Source organism: Oncorhynchus mykiss, chromosome 31 (genome assembly GCF_013265735.2).
Source record: "Oncorhynchus mykiss isolate Arlee chromosome 31, USDA_OmykA_1.1, whole genome shotgun sequence".
Taxonomy (NCBI): Eukaryota; Metazoa; Chordata; class Actinopteri; order Salmoniformes; family Salmonidae; genus Oncorhynchus; species Oncorhynchus mykiss.
In genome coordinates, this window is record NC_050571.1 from 20660444 (window position 1) to 20681322 (window position 20879).

General features: G+C 43.6%; 1 protein-coding gene across 1 annotated transcript in view; it reads left to right on the forward strand.

Annotated features, from left to right (window-relative positions):
* The window catches only part of LOC110504399 (AF4/FMR2 family member 2), a 288511-nt gene that overhangs the window by 72704 nt on the left and 194928 nt on the right, over positions 1 to 20879 (forward strand). Inside the window, exons 3-4 of the mRNA XM_036970067.1 lie at positions 2428 to 2478; positions 3024 to 4001. Of these exons, the coding sequence (XP_036825962.1) occupies positions 2428 to 2478; positions 3024 to 4001 (1029 nt within the window). The remainder of the gene's footprint in view (positions 1 to 2427; positions 2479 to 3023; positions 4002 to 20879) is intronic.

The following is a 20879-nucleotide window of genomic DNA, read 5'->3' on the forward strand; positions in this document are numbered from 1 at the left end:
AAATAACCTGTGTGTGCTTAGGCTCCCCTTTGGAGGACATGCTGACGGTGGATAACAAACTACTGCTTTGGGCTGGTTGCTGGTTGGTCAAACACAGACTGCTGTTACAGTAGGGTTCGGTCTATGCTGCCTGATCTGTTTGAGGCTTTTCCGTCTCTGACTCCTGAAATTATGACTGACCTAAATACAGGGGTCACTCCTTAGTTTGAATCACTCCTCGTTTGAGATAAACATTTGGACACATCCAGGACTTTGAAAGACCCTAGGTCGTTGCTGTAAATGCCATCCAGTTGTCTGTTTAGATATAGCAAACACTTGGTGAATCCCTCCCTCTCTCCTTGTGCCCCTGTGTCCTAATAAACTGCCCCATTTCAGCCCTTATGTCAAACTCTGCCATCACTGCTCAGAATCCACTCCAATGACAGTAACTGGGGATAGTTATCCATTTGGGTGAGCTAAAATGCAATTATTTTTGGAACAACAACTGCACAGCCATTAGAGTTTTATGGGAGACAAGGTTGGTTAGGGGTGATGCTTGGCATGCAGACAGAAGTTTAGCCCTAGCTGTCAAGTCCTGACCTTAAAGCCGCCCTTCACTCCGGAGTTGCCAGGGCCGCCCTTCACTCCGGAGCTGCCAGAATCACAGCGCCTCAGTCCAGAGGCGCCCCTCAGTCCAGAGGCGCCCCTCAGTCCAGAGGCGCCCCTCAGTCCAGAGGCGCCCTCTACGAGGGTCTTCAATCCGGGGCCCGCTGCGAGGGTCCCCGCTCCAGAGGCGCCACGTAAGTGGGCCAAGACTATGGTGGAGTGGGGTCCACGTCCCGTGCCAGAGCTGCCACCGCGGACAGATGCCCACCCAGACCCTCCCCTATGGGTTTAGGTTTTGCGTTCTATGGGCATTCTATGTTGTGTATTCTAGGTTTTGTATTTCTGTGTTTGGCCTGGTATGGTTCCCAATCAGAGGCAGCTGTCGATCGTGTCTCTGTCTCTGTCTCTGATTGAGAACCATACTGAGGCAGCCTGTTTTCCCACTATGATTTTGTGGGTAGTTGTTTTCTGTCTTTGTATCCTTACCAGACAGAACTGTTTCATTCTCTTTTGTTGTTTTTGTCATCCAGTGTTCAGTTTCTTTATTAAACTGGTCCGATGATTCCTATTCTTCATCATCAGACGAGGAGGAGATTCGTTACACTAGCTGGCATCCTCTACGGTTGACAGGTCAAAGGTTAACCACCCAGAAGATAATTCCCCCTCACAGCATCATGTCTCTTCATGCTCCACACCATCCCTTCCCCGGACCATCAACCATTATTTGTTCATTTACTTTTATGCTGTTAACATTGAGTTGTGCAAATACACAGGCTTATGCTTCCTGAGTCTGACGTAGTGTTGTACTATTACTACACCACAGTCCTCTGTGATACCAAACGCTGCTACACTGTACGCATGTATCTTTTCCCTTTGTTGCCTTTCAATAGCCAAATTATCTCCCTGTACAGAAAACAAATTGGCAAATTTATTGTATGACTGAAATTAATCTTCATTTGCAGTTATTTTCAAATATGTAGTGACGTGTTTCTGTTATCATTTCTGTTTATATAGGGTGCATTTTAGCATAATGCATGTTTTATTGTATTTTTTGTACATTCTTACTAGGTTCTTACACATAAAAGGCCTGGCTTGAATATAACAGTAATGTGTTGCACATTAAATAGAATGTTGCCTTTTAGGCAAGTCATGAGTTTGGGGGTGGTCCTGCCCTTTGTCTGAAATTCCCTGTGTGACTGCATTCTATGCTGAACTACCAAAATAAATCAAACAAAACAATAATAAAACAAAATAAAACAGTTATTACAACAACATATCTTTTTTTTAAGAGGGCTCATGAGTTTAGCTTTATTTGGAGGTTTTCAAAAAATTAAGGTTTACCACTGAGAGATATTAGCTAAAAGAGAGTAGTGTGTTAACAGTCGCATATCACTATTGATTAACAATACAGTTGAGCAGATTATACACTTAGTGAGATCATCCCATTGGTCTACTATATCCCTCAGTGTGACTAGATTATACACTTAGTGAGATCATCCCATTGGTCTACTATATCCCACAGTGTGACTAGATTATACACTTAGTGAGATCATCCCATTGGTCTACTATATCCCTCAGTGTGACTAGATTATACACTTAGTGAGATCATCCCATTGGTCTACTATATACCACAGTGTGACTAGATTATACACTTAGTGAGATCATCCCATTGGTCTACTATATCCCACAGTGTGACTAGATTATACACTTAGTGAGATCATCCCATTGGTCTACTATATCCCTCAGTGTGACTAGATTATACACTTAGTGAGATCATCCCATTGGTCTACTATATCCCTCAGTGTGACTAGATTATAAACTACTGTCTTTTTATACTGACAGACAGAAGCTCCCAGTCTATCCACTTTGGGGGGGACCAACAACCTAAACAAGGTATCTATTATCTATAGATCCACACTAAGAATGCTTGTTTTAATCACTTGTTTAATACATGTTAATACACCAACTGTGCCCTCTTAAGATGGATTTCTGAACGTGCATTATACAGGACTATAGTTTAATACAGTTTGTAAGGTTTGTATTAGACTCAGAGAGGGGCTACTTACTTTTTCATTTTCCTGAGTTGCTTTTAATGTACAGCCTAATCGTCTTGCTCACTAAGGCATGATTTCACCCTTTTCTATGTATGCACGCATTCACACACACACACACACACACACACACACACACACACACACACACACACACACACACACACACACACACATACACAAACACACACCTCCTTTCACACACACTGCCTGCAGAGTTCCTGTCTGTCTGTAATTAGGTGTATCTCTGATGACCTGCTGCTCTCTGTCAGTTGTCAGAGTAGTGGGGAATGATAACCTTGGGGAGAGGACTAGAGGCTGTAACTAACTATACATCTCACCGTCTCTCCTCTATCACTCTCTCTGTCTCTGTCTCTGTCTCTGTAGACAAACAAAGGTGACGCCCTGGCCAACCGGGTGCAGAACACTCTGGGGAACTACGATGAGATGAAGGAGCTCCTGACCAGCCACTCCAACCAGAGCCACCTGGTGGGCATCCCCAAGAACTTTGTTCCCCAGACCCCTGGCCCCATGGAGAAGCAAGACCAGCCCAGCTTCTTAACCAAGGGAGGCCAGAGGGGGAGCAACAGGGTGGGCACAGGGAACCATACAACCTCCATGCCCCCTCCTCCCTCCTCTTCTTCTCTGACCAGCTCCAGCCTGCTGCACGGCCATCAGAGCTCCAAGAAGTCCTGGTCCTCCGACTGGTCCCGGGGAGCCCACTGCAGCACCCAGGGGGTGGGAGGTCAGGGGGTTGGGGGCCAGGGGGTCCATGGGGTGGGGGGCCTGGGGGTCCAGGGGGTGGGGGGCCCATCCTGCAGCAGGGGGAAACACTCCTTCACCCATGAGCAGCAGCAGCAGCCCCAAAGACACGAGGAGCTGCTCATCTCACAGGGCGAGGTAGTGGACCACAGGGGAGACTCCAGCAGCAGCCCCTCCTCCTCCTCCACCTCCACTCTCTCCAGGAGGCACGGGGGCGGGCAGCAGCAGGCCCCTAAGGCCCCGTCATCGGCCGAGCATGGCAGCTACAAGGACAGCAACACTCATGTTAAGTCTCCCCTGGAGCAGGAGCCGGGCTCCCACGGGGCCAGTTCCCCAGTGGCCTCTACCTCCCTGCTGCCCAGTGGCCTCTCCACGCCCACCTTCCCGCAGGGTCTGCACGGCAAGCCCAGCGCCGTGCAGCAGCAGAAGCCTACGGCCTATGTGCGGCCCATGGACGGCCAGGACCAGATGCCCCTGGACTCCCCGGAGCTCAAGCCTCCTCTGGAGGTGGTGGACGTGGGCTACAGCAACCCAGCTTTTGGTAGCACCATCACCAGCTCCAAGAGCAAGCTGCCCAAGCTGACCCTGACACAGACTGGGGAGGTAGGGACCTGCATGATTCCCATGACACTACAGTACACACACACAGGCTTGGAGACCGATGTTAAGTGCTGGGGAAAGGCCATTTGTTCTGTGTTAGATCGGCTGGCAGTAGGAAGGGGAAACAGGTTCAGCCAGATAAGATTGGTCTGTGACTTTCCCTCTGTTTTTCATTGAGTCCTGGCAGAGACTGAGCTTGACATAGTGGAGAGACCTCATTAATAATCAGCCGTTGATTTTTCCTCCTCTGGCGGGCAAGGCTCCTGCTCCTGAACCCAGCCAGCTGAGGGGCCACAGGGTTAAGGGGCCTTCCCTCCTTTTATCTAGTTCACCATACATACATACATACATACACACACACACACGCATACACAGACACACACACACACACACCCACGCACACACAATCCCTCACTATGAAATATTCATCTCCGAAAGTAAATCACTCCTGATTAATAGCTATTTTAGTTCACATGGGCTTGTTTCACTTATTCATGAACCAGTTCTGACATCTTAAAGTAATTGTTTTTTTGTTTGTTTTAGCCTACAGATTTTGGCTTGTTCCCTCCCACAATATTGTAGGTATTTGGCTTGTTTCCTCCCACAATATTGTAGGTATTTGGCTTGTTCCCTTCCACAGTATTGTAGGTATTTGGCTTGTTTCCTTCCACAGTATTGTAGGTATTTGGCTTGTTTCCTTCCACAGTATTGTAGGTATTTGGCTTGTTTCCTTCCACAGTATTGTAGGTATTTGGCTTGTTCCCTTCCACAATATTGTAGGTATTTGGCTTGTTTCCTCCCACAATATTGTAGGTATTTGGCTTGTTTCCTCCCACAGTATTGTAGGTATTTGGCTTGTTTCCTCCCACAATATTGTAGGTATTTGGCTTGTTCCCTTCCACAATATTGTAGGTATTTGGCTTGTTTCCTCCCACAATATTGTAGGTATTTGGCTTGTTTCCTTCCACAGTATTGTAGGTATTTGGCTTGTTTCCTCCCACAATATTGTAGGTATTTGGCTTGTTTCCTTCCACAGTATTGTAGGTATTTGGCTTGTTCCCTTCCACAGTATTGTAGGTATTTGGCTTGTTTCCTTCCACAGTATTGTAGGTATTTGGCTTGTTTCCTTCCACAGTATTGTAGGTATTTGGCTTGTTTCCTTCCACAGTATTGTAGGTATTTGGCTTGTTCCCTTCCACAATATTGTAGGTATTTGGCTTGTTTCCTCCCACAATATTGTAGGTATTTGGCTTGTTTCCTCCCACAGTATTGTAGGTATTTGGCTTGTTTCCTCCCACAATATTGTAGGTATTTGGCTTGTTCCCTTCCACAATATTGTAGGTATTTGGCTTGTTTCCTCCCACAATATTGTAGGTATTTGGCTTGTTTCCTTCCACAGTATTGTAGGTATTTGGCTTGTTTCCTCCCACAATATTGTAGGTATTTGGCTTGTTTCCTTCCACAGTATTGTAGGTATTTGGCGTGTTTCCTTCCACAGTATTGTAGGTATTTGGCTTGTTTCCTTCCACAGTATTGTAGGTATTTGGCTTGTTTCCTTCCACAGTATTGTAGGTATTTGGCTTGTTTCCTTCCACAGTATTGTAGGTATTTGGCGTGTTTCCTTCCACAATATTGTAGGTATTTGGCTTGTTTCCTTCTACAATATTGTAGGTATTTGGCGTGTTTCCTTCCACAATATTGTAGGTATTTGGCTTGTTTCCTTCCACAGTATTGTAGGTATTTGGCTTGTTTCCTTCCACAGTATTGTAGGTATTTGGCGTGTTTCCTTCCACAATATTGTAGGTATTTGGCGTGTTTCCTTCCACAATATTGTAGGTATTTGGCTTGTTTCCTTCCACAGTATTGTAGGTATTTGGCTTGTTTCCTTCCACAGTATTGTAGGTATTTGGCTTGTTTCCTTCCACAGTATTGTAGGTATTTGGCGTGTTTCCTTCCACAATATTGTAGGTATTTGGCTTGTTTCCTTCCACAGTATTGTAGGTATTTGGCTTGTTTCCTTCCACAGTATTGTAGGTATTTGGCTTGTTTCCTTCCACAGTATTGTAGGTATTTGGCTTGTTTCCTTCCACAGTATTGTAGGTATTTGGCTTGTTTCCTTCCACAATATTGCAGGTATTTCGCTTGTTTCCTCCCACAATATTGTAGGTATTTGGCTTGTTTCCTCCCACAATATTGTAGGTATTTGGCTTGTTTCCTCCCACAGTATTGTAGGTATTTGGCTTGTTTCCTTCCACAGTAGTGTAGGTATTTGGCTTGTTTCCTTCCACAGTATTGTAGGTATTTGGCTTGTTTCCTTCCACAATATTGTAGGTATTTGGCTTGTTTCCTCCCACAATATTGTAGGTATTTGGCTTGTTTCCTTCCACAATATTGTAGGTATTTGGCTTGTTTCCTTCCACAGTAGTGTAGGTATTTGGCTTGTTTCCTTCCACAGTATTGTAGGTATTTGGCTTGTTTCCTTCCACAATATTGTAGGTATTTGGCTTGTTTCCTCCCACAATATTGTAGGTATTTGGCCTGTCATGTATACAAGCAGCATATGATGAATGCAGTTCAGGACAAATAATGACTGGTTATTATTTTGGAACAGTTAAGGACATATAATCACTGGTTATTATTTCCGGAACAGTTCAGGACAGATGATGAATGGTTATTACTTCAGAACAGTTCAGGACAAATAATGACTGGTTATTATTTCAGAACAGTTTAGGACAGATGCTGAATGGTTATTATTTCAGAACAGTTTAGGACAGATGCTGAATGGTTATTATTTCAGAACAGTTTAGGACAGATGCTGAATGGTTATTATTTCAGAACAGTTTAGCACAGATGCTGAATGGTTATTATTTCGGAACAGTTTAGGACAGATGATGAATGGTTATTACTTCAGAACAGTTTAGGACAGATGATGAATGGTTATTACTTCAGAACAGTTTAGGACAGATGATGAATGGTTATTATTTCAGAACAGTTTAGCACAGATGATGAATGGTTATTATTTCAGAACAGTTTAGGACAGATGATGAAAGGTTATTATTTCAGAACAGTTTAGCACAGATGCTGAATGGTTATTATTTCAGAACAGTTTAGCACAGATGATGAAAGGTTATTATTTCAGAACAGTTTAGGACAGATGATGAATGGTTATTATTTCAGAACAGTTTAGGACAGATGCTGAATGGTTATTATTTCGGAACAGTTTAGGACAGATGCTGAATGGTTATTATTTCGGAACAGTTTAGGACAGATGCTGAATGGTTATTATTTCGGAACAGTTTAGGACAGATGCTGAATGGTTATTATTTCAGAACAGTTTAGGACAGATGCTGAATGGTTATTATTTCAGAACAGTTTAGGACAGATGCTGAATGTTTATTATTTCAGAACAGTTTAGGACAGATGCTGAATGGTTATTATTTCAGAACAGTTTAGGACAGATGCTGAATGGTTATTATTTCAGAACAGTTTAGGACAGATGCTGAATGGTTATTATTTCGGAACAGTTTAGGACAGATGCTGAATGTTTATTATTTCGGTAACACTTGTTTGTAATTGCTGGAGGTTAAGGCAGAGTCTTGTTTGATTAGCATCAACAATACATTTTCCCTCCTTGTAGCCTCTTAGCTTGACACAGTCAGACCATTTTAGTCTGAAGTCAGTTGTGATCTGATGGCTTGTCATGTCACTCCATTTGTGTGTTAGCAACACAAGCAGGGCTGAGAGTCTATTGTTGTGACGGCTTTAGCCTCAACTGTTTATCTTGTACTAATGTTGGGAGGCAAGAGATGTTAATTTTAATGCCGGGGGCATTTGTATCCGCTCTCAGCCAGTTGCGTGCTGGAGGATATTTTTGAACCAGACAAAATAGAAGCTTTGCAGGTTAACATGATAGCCATCCTAATGTGTTCTCACCTGAGGTCACTCACTCATTATTTTAGAAAACTCTTTCCACCTGATTGGAATCCACTCCATTTAATCCTGAACATAATTAGCCAGGAAGCACACTCTCTCCCCTCTCTCCCTCTCCATTTAGAACAGCACATGGGAAGAAAATAGCTACGTGGGAGTGATCCAATGTTAAATATTCAAACACAATTTGTCCCTTACCATTATAAGCCCAGACAGTCCAAAGTGAGAGTGGGTGCTAATTTAGTATACATTGGGGCACCTGGCGGTATATTATAGATCCTCAAAGATGTTAACAGAGGAGGCCATGGCTAAGACTAAGGCTGGAAGAATGAAGGTCTTCATGGAGCCTCAGAACTAAGATTGACCTCACCCACTCTGCTCACCAGAAATTAGGATGAATTTACCTCAATTATTCAATTAGGTCATTCATTTCAACCAAATTCATGTTTTTCAAAGCATTTGAATAATGATGTTTTGTGACCAAGTGATCAGTGAAGCAACTGCACATGCTGTTTTTTGTGAAATTGGACTTCATTTCTCCTGTTCCAACTCTTTACCAATCAATCTCCTATAGCCTCTGGTCTCGATCCTTCCCAAGATCCTATCTGTGGCCAGCCTCACTAATTGAGCCACCATAAAGGGGTGGCAGGTAGCATAGTGGTTAGAGTGTTGGGCCACTAAATGAAAGTTGTCTGGCTCGAATCCCCGAACAGACAAGGTAAAAATCTGTTCCCTGGTAGGCCATTATTGTAAATAAGAACTTGTTCTTAACTAACTTGCCTAGTTAAATAATATAGCTAACCAGGAAATAAGTAGATAAGCAACAATAAACAAGACTGATATATGATTTAACAGGTTGATACATGGGCAGCCAACCAGATGTTCCCTTCTTTTAATAGTGTAGTCTAAGGCCATTCCCCGCTCCAAACTGCAGTATCTTGAATCTTGAAAGCATATGGCGAAGTTACACCGTACAGTTAACCATATAGCTGGGCTGAAGACCTGGGGGATTTGTAGAGCTCCTCATCGTGTCCTGGATGCAGCCAGCTCAGAGGAAAATGGAGATGGATGTTGTTATTGGATCGGGAAGGGAAGCAGGGTTGGGAGGGGATGAGAGAGACCCCCTGTAGAGCAGAGCGGGGCCCAGCTGGGGAGAGAAGATGGGGGGGGCGGAGGGGGTAGAGATGAGCACCATCTCCACTCGCTCACTGACAGATGAGTCACTGGGTAAGCGACGGGGAGGAAGAGAAAGATGGAGATAAAAAGGGAGCGAGAGAGAGTGACTGAAATTGAGAGACACGCAGAGTTAGTCAGAGCGAGACAGGCAGACTGAAATAGCATGGGAAGGGGGTAGAGAGAGAGAGAGAGAGAGAGAGAGAGAGAGAGAGAGAGAGAGAGAGAGAGAGAGAGAGAGACAGAGAAGAGGAGCTTCCTTTTAAATACCTCTCATGAGAAGAGAAAACATCTTCAAGGACATTGATTTGATTTTGCTTGGCTTTGGTTTGTTAAAAGGAGTAGATTCTGTTGAGCTTCCTGTTTGGCTGTTGTTTTGGCTACTTATTATTCTGAGGTTTATTTATCCATTTTTCTCAACAAGGCGTAGAATAACTAAAGCCTGTAAAATCCTCCCAGGCTGCGTTCTTTCTGATGTTTTCAAGGTCCCACCTGGATAGCCTGTGTTTTAGTGTATGTGGAAATATGCATACTCTTGGTAATTACTCACTGCTCATGGCCGTGTGCTAGAGTCCATCCCTAACACTACACAACCCGTTGTTGTTGTTTTAAAGCTTAATTAGATGATCTTATCCTCCAGCTCCTCCATCTAACAACCTCCTCCTCTCCCTTTACAAGCCCAACCCTCTGAAAAGAGAAGAGAGATATCACTGTTCATCCCCCTTTTAAATTAAACAGGTGTGGAAGAGGATACTTGTTCCCCTTCACAGGCATGAAATGTTCCTCTCATCCTCAGCTCTGCTACTGGAAAAACTATTTTGACAGGTTGAGTGTCTACTCCCAGAGTGATAAGGGTGTGCTAAATGGCGTAGGAAGCATCCTGTTATCACTGAGGCTATTGATTAGTGGATTAGCTGCATTCACTGCAAAGTCAGAAAGGACCGGGCCAGCCTCTGTGTCATAGAGGAGTATGAAACATTGACAAGCAGATAACACCTATTGATCCCTCCTAAAAACAGTTATTGCACCAGGCATTACAAAGGCTTTATAGATCGAATAACCTTATTGCTAGCCCCGCTAAGCAGAAGATTTGAGGAGACAATGAGAGGTTAAGTGGGTGCTCCTCTTGATGGTTATGGAAGAGATAGAGACTAATTTTTTAAAAATTATGCAGTGAGGATTTGTTGTTCTTTTTTTCTCAAAGCCCATGAGACATTCAATATTTATGGAGTTGTATAAGCCTTGAGGCTTGAATATTCAGCTTACCTGAGTGGACTTGCACGTTGAAAAGTCTGAATTGCGTGCATTGATAATAGTGAAGAAGAAGAGGCATATTGTATAGACCTGTAATGTGTAACAAGTTGCTGGTGGTCTAGTTTAGAGCATCATGATGTAATGACTATCAGTTTGTAGGGGCTGTGAATCAGAGGAGGAGTCTGTTTCCCTAATGTCTGTCTGTCAGTCAGCCACCCATCAGACTCCAGACTCCTGTCTGTCAGCCAGCCACCCATCAGACTCCTAACTCCTGTCTGGCAGTCAGCCACCCATCAGACTCCTGTCTGTCAGCCAGCCACCCATCAGACTCCTAACTCCTGTCTGGCAGTCAGCCACCCATCAGACTCCTGTCTGTCAGCCAGCCACCCATCAGACTCCAAACTCCTGTCTGTCAGTCAGCCACCCATCAGACTCCAGACTCCTGTCTGTCAGCCAGCCACCCATCAGACTCCAGACTCCTGTCTGTCAGCCAGCCACCCATCAGACTCCAGACTCCTGTCTGTCAGCCAGCCACCCATCAGACTCCAGACTCCTGTCTGTCTGTCTGTCTGTCAGCCAGCCACCCATCTGACTCCAGACTCCTGTCTGTCAGCCAGCCACCCATCAGACTCCAGACTCCTGTCTGTCTGTCTGTCTGTCAACCAGCCACCCATCAGACGCCAGACTCCTGTCTGTCAGCCAGCTACCCATCAGACTGCAGACTCCTGTCTGTCAGCCAGCAATCAACCAGACTCCAGACTCCTGTCTGTCAGCCAGGCACCCATCAGACTCCAGACTCCTGTCTGTCAGCCAGCTACCCATCAGACTGCAGACTCCTGTCTGTCAGCCAGCAATCAATCAGACTCCAGACTCCTGTCTGTCAGCCAGCCACCCATCAGACTCCAGACTCCTGTCTGTCAGCCAGCCACCCATCAGACTCCAGACTCCTGTCTGTCAGCCAGCCACCCATCAGACTCCAAACTCCTGTCTGTCAGCCAGCCACCCATCAGACTCCAAACTCCTGTCTGTCAGCCAGCCACCCACCAGACTCCAGACTCCTGTCTGTCAGCCAGCCACCCATCAGACTCCAGACTCCTGTCTGTCAGACAGCTACCCATCAGACTCCAGACTCCTGTCTGTCAGCCAGATACCCATCAGACTGCAGACTCCTGTCTGTCAGCCAGCCACCCATCAGACTCCAGACTCCTTCTGTCAGCCAGCCACCCATCAGACTCATCAGATAGACTGAGTGTGTGAGTGAGAGTGTACTGTGAGAGACAGTGTGTGAGACAGTGTGTGTACTGCATGTCCCTGTGAGAGACAGTGTGTGTACTGCATGTCCCTGTGAGAGACAGTGTGTGTACTGCATGGCCCTGTGAGAGACAGTGTGTGAGACGGTGTGTGTACTGCATGGCCCTGTGAGAGACAGTGTGTGTACTGCATGGCCCTGTGAGAGACAGTGTGTGTACTGCATGGTCCTGGCCCTGTGTTTGGGCCCTTAATTTGTCTCATGTGGGGACAGGGATTCACTCTCATTACACTGATAATTGGAGAGTATTCACACGGGAGCAAATCTGTCCTCAGTTTAGCCATGTTTCCTCTCCCATACCTGAGCCCAGAGCAGATCTGTCCTCAGTTTAGCCATTTATCCTCTCCCATACCTGAGCCCAGAGCAGATCTGTCCTCAGTTTAGCCATTTATCATCTCCCATACCTGAGCCCAGAGCAGATCTGTCCTCAGTTTAGCCATGTTTCCTCTCCCACCCTGCCTGCACATGATAACAGCCCTGATTGCTTTTAGAGAGCAGTAATAAGTCACATTGCAGCCTGGTAGGGATTCTCTCATCAGAGCAAAAATGGAGACCACAAAATTGGTATTGAGATATTATTGAAATCACATTTTTGAATAATAATGGTATGTTTCAGAGGCAGTATTTTTAGGCCTGTGTTTTGGGGACAGCCTTGTGTTATGGAAAGACTGGAACAGTAACTGGATGAGTCCTTTTCTCAGACATACAGTTTTATTTACCTTTATTTAACCAGGTAGGCAAGTTGAGAACAAGTTCTCATTTACAATTGCGACCTGGCCAAGATAAAGCAAAGTAGTTCGACAGATACAACGACACAGTATGTCCCACGCTGACCTGCCCCTGGTATCATGGGGCAGAAGTCTTTATCTTCTGTTCTGTGGAAGCAGTCTCCCTCACCCTCTCCCTCCCTCCCTCGCTCGCCTACACACTGGACAGACAGGAAGTCAGTAACAGGAACATTTGATTATGCAGTGATGCCAAGACTCACAGAGAGAGAAGGAGAGAGAGAAGGGGGGATGAAGTTAAAGTGAGTTTCCCCCGAACCAAGCCTTTACCATCACCTTGAGCCTGGAGTCACCCTGCCTGGAGTCACCCTGCCTGGAGTCACCCTGCCTGGAGTAATTTGTCTCGCTACACAGGAAACTGTCCAGATACACTCTAGTGTCCCCTCCTTAGGCTGTCAACACATATATTGGTCAGCTCACTCAATACAGGGTTTAGGTAGGTCAAATAAAATGCCTAGCCAGGCTGTGACTAGAGCAATACATTCTATGTTATTTTAGCTCCATATTCAGTCATTTGAATGGATGATAATGAACCTAGTACAAGAGCATTTTGGATGTCATCAACATTTACTTGGAACACTGTTTTTCCCCTCAACCAAATACACTTGCAGAACTTGCCTTTATGCCCACGTTGCTTTTACTTTAACATTTCAATCATAAAATACACACCATGCCCAAAAACTTTTTTTTCTTGGATTTGGCTTTGAAGTTGGGGTTTTGTGAAAGGGTAAATGTTTATTTTTCTGTGTCATGGAAGAGGTGTTTACTTGGTGCTTATGCTTTGTTGAGTGAACCAGAGTAGGACATCATCCTTACATGACAGTGTAATTGGAGATGGCAAGGAGGTATTTGTCACCACACAGTCAGCTGGTTGGCAGAGGAAAACAGAGAGGGAGAGAGAAGCTGTGGGCGAAGTGTTTGGAGAAACTGGGATTAAGGGGCTGTTGAGTGAGGAGAGAAGAGGGCCCAGTGAGCCTCCAGGAGTGATAGATGCCAGCTGTCCTCTCCCTTGATCTATACTGTTTACAGATCCATTATATTTAGTTTGGGGCAACAGGGTTTCACTGTTATGTATCTCAATACCAGGCTGATCCTAGATCAGATTATAACTACTCTAAACTCTACTCAACCATTGATATAGCCCCTTCCACCTGATCTTGAACTGACCAGAATCCACAACATAACAGCCTTCATCCAGACATGGCAGATCAGCCTCCGTTGTGGTATATTATAACGCCTGTAAGCTTCATGCTAATGACTCTAATGTGACAAATGAGAACAGAAAGGCACCTGGATCAGAGGAGATGTTAAAAAACATATTTACATATAATCATTTATATAATTTATGTGAAGCCTAGGGCATCCGTAGGTGGGCCTGGTGAGAAGCAATGGAAATTGACAGCGCTGAGTGGTGGGTGGGAATTAGGTCACCCACTAGGGCTCACAGACACTTCCTGGTTCCTTACTCCACCGCGTTTCACCCAGTCATGCTTGATGGGCTCTTCCCATCCGCCTCTGTTTAAAATCACTTCAGATTTCATTTGACTTCATTAATGTGAGTCTTTGGTGCAAATGTACTGATATAGTGGGTAATGTGGCTAATAAACATAAAGCATGTGCAATAACACAGTCCCAGCAGACCCCTCACAAACAGGGAGGAGAGAAAGAAAGGGGAAAGCCGAGATGATTATCACAGTGGAAGAATGGATCTGATAACAGAAACCTAGAGGTTGAAATGGGCTATTGTGCTTTTTATCCATACACTGTATGTGCTCTATATTCTTCTTCTTCTTCTTCTTCTTCTTCTTCTTCTTCTTCTTCTTCTTCAGACTTTGTTCACAGCTTAGTGTCTGAATGTGCCATGCTTTCAAATAATCTATATCTGATTTGTGTGTTCATTTTTACATACTATCTACTACCGGTCAAAGTTTGGACACACCTACTCATTCAAGGGTTTTTCTTTATTTGTACTATTTTGAACATTGTAGAATAATAGTGAGACATCAAAAGTATGAAATAACACATATGGAATCATGTAGTTACCAAAAAAAGTGTTAAACAAATAAAAATATATGTTATATTTCAGATTCTTCAAATAGCCACCCTTTACCTTGATGACAGCTTTGCACACGCTTGGCATTCTCTCAACCAGCTTCACCTGAAATGCTTTTTCAATAGTCTTGAAGGGGTTCCCACATATGCTGAGCACTTGTTGCCTGCTTTTCCTTCACTCTGCGGTCCCAGTCATCCCAAACCACCTCAATTGGGTTGAGGTCGGGTGATTGTGGGGACCAGGTCATCTGATGCACTCCATCCCTCTCCTTCTTGGTCAAATAGCCCTTACACAGCCTGGAGGTGTATTGGGTCATTGTCCCGTTTAAAAATAAGTGATAGTCCCACTAAGCACAAACCAAATGGGATGGCATATCACTGCAGAATGCGGTGGTAGCCATGCTGGTAAAGTGTGCCTTGAATTCTAAATAAATCACAGACAGTGTTACCAGCAAAGCACCCCCACACCATCACACCTCCTCCTCCATGCTTCATGGTGGGAAATACACATGCGGAGATCATCCATTCACCCACACCGCGTCTCACAAAGACATGGCGGTTGGAACCAAAAATCTCCAATATGGACTCCAGACCAAAGGACAAATTTACACCGGTCTAATGTCCATTGCTCATGTTTCTTGGCCCAAGCAAGTCTCTTCTTCTTATTGGTGTCCTTTGGTAGTGATTTCTTTGCAGCAATTCAACCATGAAGGCCTGATTCACGCAGTCTCCTTTGAACAGTTGATGTTGAGAAGTGTCTGTTACTTGAACTCTGTGAAGCAGAGGGCTGCAATTTCAGGCTTGTAACTCTAATGAATTTATCCTCCGCAGCAGAGGTAACTCTGGGTCTTCCATTCCTGTGGCGGTCCTCATGAGAGCCAATTTCATCATAGCTCTTGATGGTTTTTGCGAAAGCACTTGAAGAAACTTTCAAAGTTCTTGAACTTTTCCGTATTGACTGATGACTGACTCATGTCTTAAAGTAATGATAGACTTGTCTCTCTTTGCTTATTTTTCTTCACATAATATGGACTTGGTATTTTACCAAGTAGTGCTATCTTCTGTATATCAACCCTACCTTGTCACAACACAACTGATTGACTCAAATGCATTAACTTCTTGGTGACAGGGGGCAGTATTGAGTAGCTTGGATGAATAAGGTGCCCAGAGTAAACTGCCTGATGCTAGTAAAATCCCAGATGCTAATATATGCATATTATTAGTAGTATTGGATAGAAAACACTCTGAAGTTTCTAAAACTGTTTGAATGATGTCTGTGAGTATAACAGAACTCATATAGCAGGCGAAAACCTGAGACAAATCCAACCAGGAAGTGGGAAATCTGAGGTTTGTAGTTTCATTTAAGTGATTGCCTATCCAATATGCTCTGTCTATGGGGCCAGATTGCACTTCAAAAGGCTTCCAGCAGATGTCAACAGTCTTTAGAAAGTTGTTTGAGGCTTCTATTGTGGAAGGGTGTCGAATAAGAGCTGTTTCAACAAGTGGACTAGGCTGAGGCCAGACTCAGTTGGACTAGGCTGATGCCAGACTCAGTTGGACTAGGCTGAGGCCAGACTCAGTTGGACTAGGCTGAGGCCAGACTCAGTTGGACTAGGCTGAGGCCAATCAGTTGGACTAGGCTGAGGCCAGACTCAGTTGGACTAGGCTGAGGCCAGACTCAGTTGGACTAGGCTGAGACCAGACTCAGTTGGACTAGGCTGAGGCCAGACTCAGTTGGACTAGGCTGAGGCCAGACTCAGTTGTTTACTGCCCGGTCACGTGGGTGCGCCGTTCCTTCTTTTTCTTCTGTAATGAATACACTATTGTCCGGTTGGAATATTATTGAAGATTTATTATAAAAAGACCCTAAGGCTTGATTGTAAACATCGTTTGACATGTTTCTACAAACTGTAATGGAACTTTTTTGACTTTCCGTCTGGATTTTGCGCTCGCGCATTTTGCCTTTGGAATAGTGAACTAAACGGGCGAATAAAACGGAGGTATTTGGACATAAATATGGACGTAATCGAACAAAACAAACATTTGTTGTGGAAGTGGGAGTCCTGGGAGTGCATTCCGACGAAGATCCGCAAAGGTAAGTGAAGATTTATAATGCTATTTATGACTTTTGTTGACTCCACAATTTGGCGTGTAACTGTATGGCTTGCTTTTGTGGCTGAACGCTGTTCTCAGATTATTGAATATTGTGCTTTTGCCGTAAAGCTTTTGTAAAATCTGACACAGCGGTTTCATTAAGAACAGCTTTATCTTGAATTCTATGTAAAACATGTATCTTTCATCAAAGTTTATGATGAGTATTTATGTTATTTGATGTTGCTCGCTACAATTTAACCAAATTTTTTTGGAGGCATTTCTGAACAGGGCGCCAATGTAAACTGAGGTTTTTGGATATAAACATGAACTTGATTGAACAAAACATACATGTATTGTGTAACATTGAGTCCTGGGAGTGTCATCTGATGAAGATCGTCAAAGGTTAGTGATTAATTTTGTCTATATTTCTGCTTTTTGTGACACCTCTCTTTGGTTGGAAAATGGCTGAATGCTTTCTGTGACTAGTTGCTAACATAATGATATGTTCTGCTTTCGCCGAAAAGCCTTTTTGAAATGGGACACTGTGGTTGGATTAAAGAGAATTGTATCTTTAAAATGGTGTAAAATACTTGTATGGTTGAGGAATTTTAATTGAGATTTCTGTTGTTTTGCATTTGGCACCCTGCAATTTCACTGGCTGTTGGCGAGGTGGGACACTGGCGTCCCGAACAATCCCAGAGAGGTTTTAAAAAGGAAAGAAATTCCACAAATTTACTTTAGGAAGGCACACCTGTTCATTTATATATATTCCAGGTGACTACCTCATGAAGCTGGATGAGAGAATGTCAAGAGTGTGCAAAGCTGTCATCAAGACAAAGGGTGGCTACTTGAAGAATCTGAAATATAAAATATAAAATATGTATATGTTTAACACGTTTTTGTTTACTACATGATTCCATATGTGTTATTTCATAGTTTTGATGTGTTCACTATTTTTCTACAATGTAGAAAATAGTAAAAAATTAAGACAAACCCTTGTAAGTAGGTGTTCTAAATCTTTTGACCGGTAGTGTATATGTACAAAACCCCTCCAGGCTTTCTGTATGCATTACTCTATGTACCTAAAATTCAATAACAGCTTTATTTGAAAATCTATATTTACTTATCGGAAAAGTAAATAGATCAACAGCATGATAGTAAGACGACTGTTAAATGATTCTCGAAGGGAGACTGAGAATAGATCAGTCCCTCTTTATCCTAAGGTCAAGACGCCGTTTCGGTCTTTACATGTCAAGATTGTAACTGTCAAGTAACACTATTTCACACGTCAAATTATCTTTTCATTTGAAACATCAAATAAATGTCTATTATGGAATGTTGTATGTGCTGAATTTGCATGCGCAACCCAAGCACCAGCACTATGATCAGTAGTACTGTGAAAGCTGTTAAATGAAAAAACAAGTCTGCAAACAAGCACACACCCTGGCCTCACAACGGCATTCAATCGTGTGTTGAGTTGTCATGATATCCTGAAGGGAGTTTCCTAGACAGCAGGATGTCTTTAACGGTCCTCTGCTCTGAGAATGAACACTGGATTGAACCTGCTGGTCACAGACAGTCCTCTCTTTGAGACCAAACAGCACTTGTTCACAGTCCACTTTAAAAGACCCTAGGCATCTGTTCATAGACGAGGCCAGGACTGAGAACAGTGTCTTCAGAAGGCCTCTCCTCAGCCATATCTCCAGAGATAATGAGCTCCGTTCCTACTGTGGAGCCACCTGGGCACCAGGCATGCCTAGTCCTCCAGAAGGACGGGAACCGGCTGGGAGGAAAATGCCCCCCCCCCCCCCCCCCAGACAGATCTTAATCAAGAAGGAGGTTCTCTCTCCTCAGACGTGTCGCCCGCACGGCCGACTGGATTAACAGGCCAGATGACTTTTATAGTGAACTATATAGGGACAAGATGCATCCTCTCTTCTTCTCCATGGAAAAGGAGACATTATTAGGAGGCTTCCCCATTAGAAGTAACAGCTGGGATCATTTGCATAATACCCAGCAGAAATCTTTTTCCCCTGGCTGCTTGTCAACCCGAGAGAAGAAAAAATTAAATAAAATGTATTTCATTAGTCCTGCCACTAGAATAGCAACATTTCTGCTGCTTCTTATTGAAAAATCAACGTAGGATTACTTAATTTTTACTTAATTCCTACTCATAGATCAATATATTTTGGTTGAGATTTGGTCGTCTCGAAATGCCAAAATGATTTGAAGTGAGAGCACGACTTAGTTATTAAGTATGTATCTTTCTCTCTCTCTGTGTCTGTCTATGTTATTCATCTGAACTGTTGTTTCTCTCTGTGTGTGTCTGTGTGTCTGTGTGTCTGTCTGTGTGTCTGTCTGTCTGTCTGTCTGTCTGTTTGTGTTATTCATCTGAACTGTTGTTTCTCTCTGTGTGTCTGTCTGTCTGTCTGTCTGTCTGTCTGTCTGTCTGTCTGTCTGTCTGTCTGTCTGTCTGTCTGTCTGTCTGTCTGTCTGTCTGTCTGTCTGTCTGTCTGTCTGTTTGTGTTATTCATCTGAACTGTTGTTTCTCTCTGTGTGTCTGTCTGTCTGTCTGTCTGTCTGTCTGTCTGTCTGTCTGTCTGTCTGTCTGTCTGTCTGTCTTTCTGTTTGTGTTATTCATCTGAAATGTTGTCTCTCTCTCTGTCTGTATGTTTATGTTATTCATCTGAACTGTTGTCTCTCTCTCTGTCTGTCTATGTTATTCAATTGAACTGTTGTATCTCTATTTATCTGTATGTCTGTCTGTCTGTTATTCATCTGAAATGTTGTCTCTCTTTCTCTGTCTGTATGTTTATGTTATACATCTGAACTGTTGTCTCTGTCTGTATGTCTGTCTGTTTATGTTATTCATCTGAAATGTTGTCTCTCTCTCTGTCTGTATGTTTATGTTATACATCTGAACTGTTGTCTCTCTGTCTGTATGTTTGTCTGTCTGTTATATATCTGAACTGTTGTCTCTCTTTTTGCATGCTGTCTGATCCTCATTATTTTCTCGCTTGTCTGAACATCTTTTCTCCTCCCTGGTTAAAACAAGCAGGAGTTTAAATAAGGACCTCTAAACTCAGATGCTTTCAAGTGGCAAATGACATTGGATTAAGTGTCACATTACCATTGCAACATTCAGTATCCAATTGATTATCATAGCATTAGGCCACACTCTTAGGGAATGGGAAGGAGTCAGTGGTTCACATTTAAATACCGAAATACATATGCTACAAAAAAGTATGTATAGTATCTTTAGATCAGAGAATGGACGGTAGCAAATACATTTGGATGTTGATTGTCTTCGGTGAGGGAGTGGAAAGGTAGTTTTTGGTTGCCAGATTCGGAAGAGGTTGCCAGGTTGGGTTGAGGAATTTCTGCATCTCTTCCTCATGGCTCGGAGGTAATACTGCGTTGCAAAGCACCCATATGCATACAATGGTCTAAGGGCTCATCAAATGCCCTCCCCTCCTCCGCTCTCCTCCTCTCCCACTCACGCCACATGTTTTCTGTTAGCTTTAGCGCCTATAAATAGGGAACGATGGCAGCAGAACACAATTACACTGTGGAATTAGTGTGATGTCATTTCAAGGGAGCGTAATAAACATACATTCTCTAGAGCCAGCCCATCCATTCCCCATGAGGACTGGAACAGGTCACCCCACATGAACTATCTTACAGTACATATCGTAAGACCTCCGGTCATCAAGCCCTCTACACTCACCTCTGACCTGTAGCTTACTCCCCTCCCTCTTCATCAATGTGTGGAATGATTGGTTGTCTTTTGAAATTAGATGTTTTCTTGAATTCTTTGCCTTTTTGAATAGATAGATTCTAAGGACTATGAATTGTCGTTAACACTGGAATGGATTGGATGTGACATGATATCCCAAAGCCAGTCAAATATTGCAACTATTACCTGCATGCTATCAAGGAAAAAGTGGCAAATACAGAACACATTTGAGATTTAACATTACATTAAGCCGTTGGAAATCTGGGCTCAGTCAATTTAAGGCAACAGAAAACACTGAGTTCCTAATAGATTTTCCTCTCTCCACCATCCAAGCATGGTTAATGTCTGTTGCCTGGAAAAAGAAACGCTTTATGGCTGCAGGCATTACAATACACAATGTGGCCTACTGGTAGGGCTTTAGTCATTCTAATTGATTTTAGATGCTCTGTGCTGTTGCTGAATATCTGTGGTGGCTTGTAATAAAATACCAACTGTGCAATTCTGCGAGTATGTTAAGCAGAGCATGACCAGATATGCAAATGTAGCAC